Source organism: Eptesicus fuscus, chromosome 11 (assembly GCF_027574615.1).
Source record: "Eptesicus fuscus isolate TK198812 chromosome 11, DD_ASM_mEF_20220401, whole genome shotgun sequence".
NCBI lineage: Eukaryota > Metazoa > Chordata > Mammalia > Chiroptera > Vespertilionidae > Eptesicus > Eptesicus fuscus.
The window spans coordinates 61811406-61822140 of record NC_072483.1 but is presented as its reverse complement, the minus strand read 5'-3'; the positions used below and the strand labels follow the sequence as shown (position 1 = coordinate 61822140).

At 46.2% G+C, this 10735-nt stretch overlaps 1 protein-coding gene across 1 annotated transcript in view; it reads left to right on the top strand.

Annotated features, from left to right (window-relative positions):
* Positions 1–650: 650 nt before the first annotated feature.
* The window catches only part of TRPM8 (transient receptor potential cation channel subfamily M member 8), a 53245-nt gene continuing 43160 nt past the window's right edge, over positions 651–10735 (top strand). Inside the window, exons 1-7 of the mRNA XM_054723118.1 lie at positions 651–767; positions 3217–3290; positions 4344–4500; positions 5672–5849; positions 6866–7038; positions 8131–8305; positions 9484–9551. Coding sequence (XP_054579093.1) covers positions 651–767; positions 3217–3290; positions 4344–4500; positions 5672–5849; positions 6866–7038; positions 8131–8305; positions 9484–9551 — 942 coding nt within the window. The remainder of the gene's footprint in view (positions 768–3216; positions 3291–4343; positions 4501–5671; positions 5850–6865; positions 7039–8130; positions 8306–9483; positions 9552–10735) is intronic.

Genomic DNA, 10735 nt, shown 5'->3' with positions numbered 1-10735 from the left:
GCCCTGGGGTGTCTTTACGGGAGCTGAGGCTTCTGTGATGCCCAGGTACAGCCTGCACCCCAGCCTGGGAGGGCATTGCCAGTGTCCCTGGGGCCCATGGGCCACTTTGAGTCTCAGGGGGACCAGAAAGCGTAGGCTGGCCCTCAGGCCCTACCACCCCCATCTGCAAGGTCCTTCTCCCCCTTCACTTGCAGGTGTCAGGGCCAGGATTCCTCCCCGCACCTGACAGCCCTATCCTCTGGCTGATACAAGCTGCTAGTTACAGTTGGCTCTGTAAGTTCTCTTTACTCCAAATCCATGAACCTAGATGTAGCTATTTTGAAGCCACAGTGTGTGGTGGTCTGTGATGTGCATCACACTGAGGAAAGGGAGCCCCAAAAGGCCCCAGCCCTCAGCAGGAGGGACCAGAGACCCACGGAAGGACAAAGGACAGAGACCAAGCTGGGTCCAGGGATGAAGATAAGGGAGGGAGAGGAGCAAAGGCAGAACTACAATTGCCCCGCGGGGCTGGGGGCTGAGCCTGGACACTCAGCAAAGGGTGGAGAGGAGAGGGCAGAGGGATGGGCTGTGATAAAGCTTTCAAGGAAGCCACTTTCCTGCCTGTGACCCACACTCAGCACCTCCCACGCCCATTCTCCACAGGAGAACAGATGTCTTTCGAGGGTGCCAGGCTCAGCATGAGGAGCAGAAGGAACGGCACGCTGGACAGCACGCGGACCCTGTACTCCAGCATGTCCCGGAGCACGGACGTGTCCTACAGCGAGAGCGTGAGTCTGGGGCTCCCAGCCGCCGCCGCCCTCCTGTCAGAAAGCATCACTTTGGCACTCAGGATTCTCTGGGGACTGATGCCCCTTCTTTAGAAAGATGACATCTCAATATGTAGTATTTTGTCCTGTGGGTTATTTTTGTTGAATGGAGAAGCATTTTCTTTTCTGTGTTGTTTCTCATGCAATCCTTTGTAACCTTAGTAAGTTGTTGAATAATGCGTTTCTTAACCGACTTTTATGAACATGTAAATGCTAACCTTTTAACAATCAGCTTAATATTCAGTGCTCAGTGTTCTTGCTTGCACCCCTGTTGGTTCACCTCAGAAACGATTCTTGATTCGAAGTCCTTTTCTTTTACTCTAAGGCTGGGCCTTGGTTTGTTCTTGCGAAGGTTTGTTCTCACCTGTTCCCAGCCAGCGGCCACGCGGCCCTCAGGTTGCACAGACACGCCCGTCGTTGCTATTGGATGAGCCGGCCTGGGTGGGGCACCGGAGAAGGCTCTCTCCCATGTGCTGGGCACATGGCTGCGGTTCCATGGGCTGACCTGGGACACATCAGGGAGCTGTAGGAAAACAGAGGAGCAGGCGGGTGCTCCCTGCCCCCTCCCCACACCAGGCACCTTCTTAGATGTTGCCCCTGGTCTCACCTGGTCCTGTGAGGAACACACAGGGGACAGGGACGTGGTGGCTTCTGCTGTGCTGTCCTCTCCAGCCTTTCTGGATGGAAGCTGACTCAGGTGTTGGTGTACTGTGAACCTTGTTCCAGGAGAGGGACTGTCCCTGTCCCCGTTTTTGTGGTGCATGTCTGGTGATGGCCTCCCTGGGGGTGAGGAGTCAGGGCTGGTGTTGGTGCCAGCAGCCTGACTTGGGAGGACTACCTTGAGTGACGGTCTGAGAACTCCAGCTGCCAGTGCCCGGGGACCTGAGGGCAGTGGGTTTGGGTTGCCAAGCCCCTCTTTCCCAGGGCAGGACAGCCCCCGAACCCCACGGCCCACTGCCCGGCATTCTGAGCTTGCAGGTCATTCACGGGACAAGCCTCCCTCTCTCTCCACAAGGGACTCTTTCTAGGGATGTGACCTTGCTGGCAGCGGTAGACAGTGTTCCAGAGTGGTCCTACCACTTTGCTCACCCACCCACAGAGGGCACGAGCCCGCTGCCTTGCCCTTCACCCAGTTTCCGTGTCCCGCGCTTGTTAATGCTTCTGACCTGGTGGGTGTGCCACGGGATGTCACTGTGGTCCCCCTTCAGACTGGCCTCATGGCTGTGGGGTTGAGTTTCTGTTCACACATTTATGGGGTGTTTGTGTGTCTTCTTTTACTAGATGCCTGCTCAAGTCTTTGCCACTTTCCCATTCGGTTGTGTCTCTCACTCTTAGTAATTTATAGTTCTTCATATATGCTGTTTGCCAATCCCATGATTAATACATGTTGCAAGTATCTCCTCCTACTTTGAGGAGTGTAGGTATTTTTGAAGTATTTTTCATCTGTTTCCAAAGTTTGCTTCTGACAATTAGAGGGAAGCCTGTGGCTTACACAGTCTTTTGGTTGCTTGTCAGAATTGGGTCACAGATACCATACCACCTTGTCGCTGGGGGCATGGACAGAGCTTTTGGAATATATCTCCTTTTGAAAAGCAAGCATAAGAGGACTAGAGTCAGCAATACTGTATTATTTATGCTGAACTATCAACAAATGCTTAAATTCCCCTGGTAGCCTTAGAGATGGAAAAACATAATTTGTATATACACTGAGTGGCCAGATTATTATGATCTCTGAACTCATAATAATCTGGCCACTCAGTGCATATCCTATATAATAAAAGGCTAATATGCAAATTGTCCCCTCGACCAGGAGTTCGACCAGCAGGCAGGCCGGCCAACTGCCCATGTCCCCTCTCCCTGGCCGGACCCCATCCGTGCATGAATTCATGCACCGGGCCTCTAGTATATGTGTGTGTGTATATATATCTATATCTATATCTATATATATATAGATATAGATATATACACACACACACACACACACACACACACACACACATATATATATATATATATATATATATATATATATATAGAGAGAGAGAGAGAGAGAGAGAGAGAGAGAGAGAGAGGAGAGAGAGAGAGAGAGAAAGAGAGAGAGAGAGAGGCCAGATTATTATGCGTTCAGAGATCATAATAATCTGGCCACTCAGTGTATATATTATGACTTTCTTACAAGATAACTCCAAGTAACTTTCAGAAAAATTTGCATTTAGTTATAAAAATTTAAACAAATGCCTCTTTTTACAAACTCTGTGCACTCTAAAAGCATGAACGGATGAGGATGCTATGAATATGTAGTAAAAAGTCTTAGAACCTTTGAAGTAGGCGCAGGTCATTTCAGTATTCGTTAGTCACAGCAGGAGGAGGATAAATTGGTAATGTGCTGTCCAATGTTCTTTCTCCAAAGGACTTGGTGAATTTTATTGAAGCAAATTTTAAGAAACGGGAGTGTGTCTTCTTTACCAAAGACTCTAAGGCCACGTAAGCAACTGTTTTCCCTCCGTTTTTGTTTCCATGTTCGAACGTAAATTATTAACCACCATTTCAACAAACAAACAAATGATCACTAGTCCATTATTGAAGTTGTCTCCATCTTGCAGTTCTCAGAAATGGTGCACGAGCAGGGAGAATTGGCAAGTAGCTTGAAGTTGGTCCCTGGAGCGAAATCATTTTGTTATATATTTTTAGCTTTGGCAATCATTGGTAAAGGCTCCAAGAGAGGCTGTGGCTCCCTTCAGCACTCCCACAAGCCTGGGAACCCCTCTCCCCTTCAGAGGCCCGTGGCAATGCATGTTGCCATTTTGTAGTGGTTGGCAGGTGACATTGGGCATGTGCACGTGTGCAATCGGACTGACTCTCTGTCAGGCCTTCCCTCCTAATTGGGTGTTCATCTTCTGCGAGTCTCCCGTGTGCTAGAGCATCGAGGCTGGGAGCAGCCCCCAGCAGCTCTGCCTGAGGGAGGTCCTCCGTGGATGTTAGCCAATAAGCGAGTGAGCGAGTAGATTTCCTGCTGATCTGTCCCACAGAAGATGCACATGGACCTCAGTGCACAATGTGGTCCCACCTCCCTCTCCTCTAGTTCCCTTCTGCCTTTTCTCTTGTACCTGCTAAAGAAGAGTCTAGCTGTTAACTGCTGAAGAGTTGATGCTGTAGTTTATAATTAAAGCACTGACTCTCTGCTGAGCGGAGGTAGGAACAGAGGAGGGTGTAAGGACAAGCAAGAGCAGGGGCATTAGAATCAGCCCAAGTCCAACCTTGGTCTGGCTGCCTGCTCACTGCATGGCCTTGAGCCAATTATTCTCTTTTCTGAACTGAAATCTCTTTTCCTAAAATGCTAGCAAAGTATTCGTCATGGGTGTGGTAAGGATTCAGTGGGGTAACACGTAACCACCTAGTATAGTGCCTCAGAGTATAAAAGGTTCTTAATAGATGAGTGTTCTTACTTTGCGTGAAGTAGAAGATGACCATCAGAAAAACTAAGGCTCTCTCTTTGGTCACTGGTATGAGTTTACTCATCAATGTCATTCTGCTCAGGGAAAATGTGTGCAAGTGTGGCTACGCCCAGAGCCAGCACATCGAAGGCACCCAGATCAACCAGAACGAGAAATGGAATTACAAGAAACACACCAAGGAGTTTCCAACTGATGCCTTTGGGGATATTCAGTTTGAGACTCTGGGGAAGAAAGGGAAGGTAAGCAATGGTTTTCTACCCTAAATAGCTAATATAGCAATTATTTAGGATAAAAACTCAGGCTACTTCGAGTTACCTTGAACTGTCCAATAGTATGGAGGTGGGAGATGGGTGGTCAGTCCAAAAACTATCACAGAAAAAGAGAAACCTTATCTATAATAATAAAAGCATAATATGCTAATTAGACTGGACATCCTTCCGGACGTCCTTCTGGACCAAGCCAGGGCTGCGAGGGAAGCCCGGGTCCCGGGTGCCAAAGAGAAGCTGGTGCCGGAAGCCGGGAGAAGGAAGGCCTACTCTTGCACGAATTTCGTGCATCAGGCCTCTAGTAAAAATATAAAAGCTATGGTTAGATTATGTGCAACTGGAAAGTTGGCCTTGCAAGAAAGGCCTTTGGAACCTCAGATGATGACCGGCTCCACACCCAGCGGCCTGTCTGCACACTGCAGGCACTCCTGTGACGCCATGCTGACTCTCACTGCTGCAAGAGGACTGATGAACACTTTCGTGAATTGTCCTGTTTCCTTTGGCATATGGCATTCTTGAGTATGCATATGGCCCTGAATAAGGTCTACACACACCCACTACACACCCCACCCACTTTGCAGGCTCTTACATGGGGTTTTACAGCAACGTTAAATGATCGTTAACAGTGTCTCCTCAAATCCTCCCATTTCCTCTATCTCAGTGACAGAACCACTCACAGGTGGCTGAAAGCCTGGGCCTTGACTCCCTCCATCCACCCCCCCACTCCCACCCCAAGCCCTGTCCTTGCAGCCCTGGAAGGTGACCCAGCTCCCTGCACTGCTGTCTCTTCCCGGGATCTCTGCCCTGTATGGGCTAGCACTGTGTCTAGCCTCCCACAGCTACCCCTCCTTCAGCCTTGTTCCTCAGTCTGTAGTCATCTCTATCCCTGAAGGAAACCCTAAAGCATAACTAAACCCCACCCATGTCTGCTCCGCTGAAAACACTGCACAGGTGCCCTTAGGATAAAGTCCCAAGTCCTCCAGCTGGCTTGGAGGGCCCTTTGGTGGCACCCGCATGCCCCCAGTCTGCTGCTCTCCTTCCACTTCCCATGGGACCCTCCTTAGCTGGGTCCCATAGGAGCAGGTAAGCCCGGGGATCCCTGGTGGTCAGGAGAACACGTGCCACGTTTTCCCTCTTCCCACAGTATATCCGATTGTCCTGCGACACTGACGCGGAAATCCTGTACGAGCTGCTGACCCAGCACTGGCACCTGAAAACGCCCAACCTTGTGATTTCTGTGACCGGAGGTGCCAAAAACTTCGCCCTGAAGCCACGCATGCGTAAGATCTTCAGCCGCCTGATTTACATCGCTCAGTCCAAAGGTGCGCTCGTCTTCGGGGACAGAACGAAATTCTCATATGCAGTTTGTGCGCAGAATTCAGATGCTGTAGAATTAGATAATTAATCATTCTCTTGTAAAAAGCGAGGACCTTAAATGAATGGACAGGGAGCTCTGGCAGGTGTGGGGGTGTTGTGGTTCACAAACTAACTTTACAATCAGTGTTAAGGTGCTTCCGTGTGGGTAATTTAATGTTTTCTTTAAACGTCTAAGCTTTAATTTTCTTATTTCTACATAAAATTTTTTACCCAGAATATTCTGAAAAATCAAAATTTATTTATTTACTCTTTATATCAAGGATGGACTTTTGGAAATAGCAGGCCATAACCACCAGATTTGATGGAGATCAAAACAAATAACTGGGGCTTTATTACTTGAAATATTAGCTTAGCATTTTTTATTTTAAAAAAGTATTTTTATTGATTTTTAGAGAGAGGAAAGAAGAGGGAGAGAGAAAGAGAGACATCGATGGCTGCCCCCCATGCCTGCTATGGGGGATCGAGCCTGCAACCTCGGCATGTGCCCTGACCGGGAATCGAACCAGCAACCTTTTGGTGTATGGGATGATGCCCAACCAACTAAGCCACACTGGCCAGGGCAGCATTGTTTTCTTTTTAACTTTTTATTATGAAAATTCCTTCAGAAGAATTATATGAATAATAAAATGAATGTCTATAACTCTTCACTAAGACTCACCAATTGTTAACATTTCCCCACAATTCTCTTTCCATAAATATCTACATATTATGATATTTTTGGAATCATCTGAGAGTAAGTTGTAAGCATCATGACAAAACCCCTGGCCTGGAACATCTACTGAGATGATGTGAGAGGCCAGAGCTGGGAAGTCAGTCATCTGCCTGCACTCTGCGTGGGCCACGTGGGGTGCTACTTCACTTCCCATGGCCTCATTTGAAAGGGGAATGTGGCCAACTGTGAGCACAGGATGGGAACCTTACTCAGAGCCAGCTGAGCCTTTGCTTTCTCCCTCATTGATAGGCGCTTGGATTCTCACTGGAGGCACCCATTATGGCCTGATGAAGTTCATCGGGGAGGTGGTGAGAGACAACACCATCAGCAGGAATTCAGAGGAGAACATTGTGGCCATTGGAATAGCGGCTTGGGGCATGGTCTCCAACAGGGACACACTCATCAGGAATTGTGATGTTGAGGTATGGGCAGGATGGGAGGAGGTCTGTGAGGTCACATGGGGGAAAGATCAGGGTGTGGGGCTCTGGTCTGAACGTTGGGGCTCTGTGATGGCGTTAACTCATGGGAAAGTTGGCCTTGCAAGAAAGGCCTTTGGAACCTCAGGAATTAAAAGCAAGGATGACATAATCTAAGAATTCCTGGGAAGGAGCTGCCAATGGATGTGTTCATTGAATGTCTATAACTCTTAGATGTCTATATACAATGAATGTCTATAAATGTCATTAAAATCTGTTTCCACCAGCCCTGACTGGTGTCTCAGTTGGTTGGAACATTGTCCTGTACACCAAAAACTTGCAGGTTTGATTCCCAATCAGGGCACATACCTAAGTTGTGGGTTAGATCTTCAGTCAGGCACATATGAGAGGTAACTGATTGATGTTTCTCTCTCTCTCCCACCCATTCCTTCCATTCTCTCTAAAAAAATCAATGAAAAAAAAATCCTCAGGTGAGGATTAACAACAACAGCAACAAATTCATTTTCTAATCCCTAAACCCTGGCACAGGTCTTTCCATATGATAGATTGTAAGCAAATATATATTTGTGCATATAAATGTCCACCTCTACCTGTATACAGGTACACACACAAATACATGTGTATGTGTATCTGTGTATATGTGTGTGAACATATATGTGTGTGTCTGAATGTGTATAAATACATGTGTGTATATATATATATATATATGTATATATACATATATATATATATTATATGCTATCCTTTTTTAAATGCTATCAATTTCAATGAATTTACTCAAAAGAGCACACAGGTATTGGAACAAAAACTGGATTGGGAAGCTGACCTTTGCACTGTCACTGGTCACTTATGTGATAAAAGGCAAGTGACCCAACCATTTTGAACCTTCATTTCTTTATACTAAAATGAAGGCCTGTACTCTTAGATCTCTAAGTTGTTCTGAACTTAAGAATCTGAGAAGAGGTATCAATGTAGCTGAACGCAAAAGGTTAGCCTTCAGAGGAACCTATAAAAATATCATCACACATCTTGGCTGACAAACAGAATCTCAAAGACAAGCTTCTGTGTGCTTTCCAGGGCTACTTTTCAGCTCAGTACATTATGGACGACTTCAAGAGGGACCCTCTGTACATCCTGGACAACAATCACACCCACCTGCTGCTGGTGGACAACGGCTGCCATGGACATCCCACAGTGGAGGCGAAGCTCCGGAATCAGCTGGAGAAGTACATCTCTGAGCGCACCATTCAAGGTCAGGACTCAGGGAGCGGGACACTGGACAAACATACTAACAAGAGCAGCAGCAGTAGCATCAACAACAGTAGCGACCAGTTATTGAGTGAAGCATGGTGAACCCATTCGATTAATCTCCTGTTCCCAAAGAAGAGCTGTTATTTCTCTTCTTTCTTCAACATATTAGGAGTGCTTTGCCAGGGTCACTGTGATAGGTACCCTTCCCTTCAACATGCTGGAGCAATGACAAATGCTGCCTTGTCCCCCTCTAGTGTGTTAGGATAGAAAGCCTGCTGTCTCTTCTGCTAGACAACAGTTCAGAATAAATAAAATCCCTGAAGGCAAATATGAGCTCACAAAACAGTGTCATTAGCTGGCATAGAAATGATAAAAACCAGCCTGCTGGTTTAATAGTTGAGTGGTTTACTTCTTTCCATCGTGGCTACTTCTATGTAAAGCAGCCACCTAATAAGGGGAGAATGCAGAATTTATTTGCCATGGAAAATGAACTACTCTCTTTCTTCCTGTTGTTGAGATGTGTTCTGTTGTGGAACCAGATTTGCTCATGATGTAGTGATCTATTTCGTAACAGGGAACTGCTGGAGATGTTCTCAGCTTTACACTTTCATCAATGGGACATACAAGAAGGAAAAACATTTCTATATGCAATGCTCTCCCTTGAGAGAATAAATAGTTATGCAAATTTTTCACCAGCTCAGAAAAGCATAGGATTATGCAAATCAGTGAGTGTTTTTATTGTGAGGATAAACTTGAACCTGGCCTAATATACATTAGCAAAAGTAAATCATTTACAGACTTTAGCATTTTAAATACCAGTGACAAATTGCAGCATGACCTGCATCGTGCTGTTAGCAGCTTGAGACACAAAGACACATCTAGCGTGATGAAGGGATAAATAGTGAAGTCCGTGAGGTTTGTAGCCATCACCCCACACCCAGGGCTCACAGGGAAGAAGCGCCTAGTCCTACTCTCCCTGGTCGTAGGTGTCCTTTTATTTTTTAAAAAATAAAGAATAGGTATTGTTTATTTGGTTAAAATATTTTATGTGTATCATTATTTTCAAATGTGGGATTGTGACCAAAATGTAGATGGCCATTAAGAATTTATCAAATAGATTATTGTACACTGAGTATTTCTAATGAGTCCCAAAATAAGTTTTACGTTGATGTTTTACAGATTCCAACTATGGTGGCAAGGTCCCCATTGTGTGCTTTGCCCAAGGAGGCGGAAGAGAGACTTTAAAAGTGAGTCTTGATTTGGTTTTCTAGAAGATTGGTTAACAAGCTCACTCATTTAATTTGTATTTTTAGGGTTTGGGGACTCACCTAATCTAACCTGACTATTTTCACTAGAGCAAGTCAGTAGCATCTTTCCCACCACACAGTGTTTCCCTACCAGGCTTAGGTTGTCTCCTCAGCTAAGATTTAGGAAGAGAATTTGCAGCGACATGACCAGTCTGAATACTCATTGTTGGCTTTGGCCATCAGCCTGCCAAAGAGAAGGGTTGGCATGAACTCATGAGACTTAAGGATCATAACCAGCATGTATCTGCATGCCACCCCATCTGTGTGGAGATGAGTTGTGATCAGACATACAAAGACTGACACCAAAACCCTGTCCTATATATTGAGCTTAACCACCCACATGCTTCCTGGGTATGCAAAGTCTGAGAGTCCCATGTGAAGGAATCTGAAACCCTAAGTGATCCTGAGATCATGGAAAGCTTCTAGAATGATTCTGACCTACATTGTTGAGCAGTGAGCAAGAATTCTGCTTCCCACTGTAGACTTGACATTACTGATCTCGTCTTGCCTGCAGCTAGACATCTGTTCCAACTTCTCAGAGAGCATTAGTGTGGCCACATGTGGGTGAGTATTCAAAGGCATGAGCATCATATTCATGATAGCACCTTTCCAGGAGTAGGATAGCATAAGGAAGTAATTTTACTTCTCTCTTTTAGTTAATTTCCAGGTTGGCTTGCATATTCCCCCATTTCCCCTAACCTAATCTTTTAACTCTAAGAGAGGGTTAGATTACAGATATCCGAGGTCTTTGACCTTCTTTCCTCTTTTTACCAGAGTTCACCTCTACAGTTACAAGCAATTTCTGTCAAAGTTATTTGGAATTTTATAATCTAGCACTTCTCTTTGTTCATTCTTTTATATAACAACTAGAGTTCCAGCGCATGGATTCATGCACCAGTGGGGTCCCTCGGCCTGGCCTGCGCCTTCTCGCAATCCGAGTCCCCTTGGGGGATGTCGGAGAGCTGGTTTCGGCCTGATCCCCGCAGGCCAGGCCGAGTACCCCACTGGTACACAAATCTGTGCCCCGGGCCTCTAGTCTAATCTAATAATAGAGGAATATGCAAATTTGTCCATTTGCTGCCGGCAGTGCAGTTTTGTCCATTTGCTGCCGGCAGTTGCCCAGC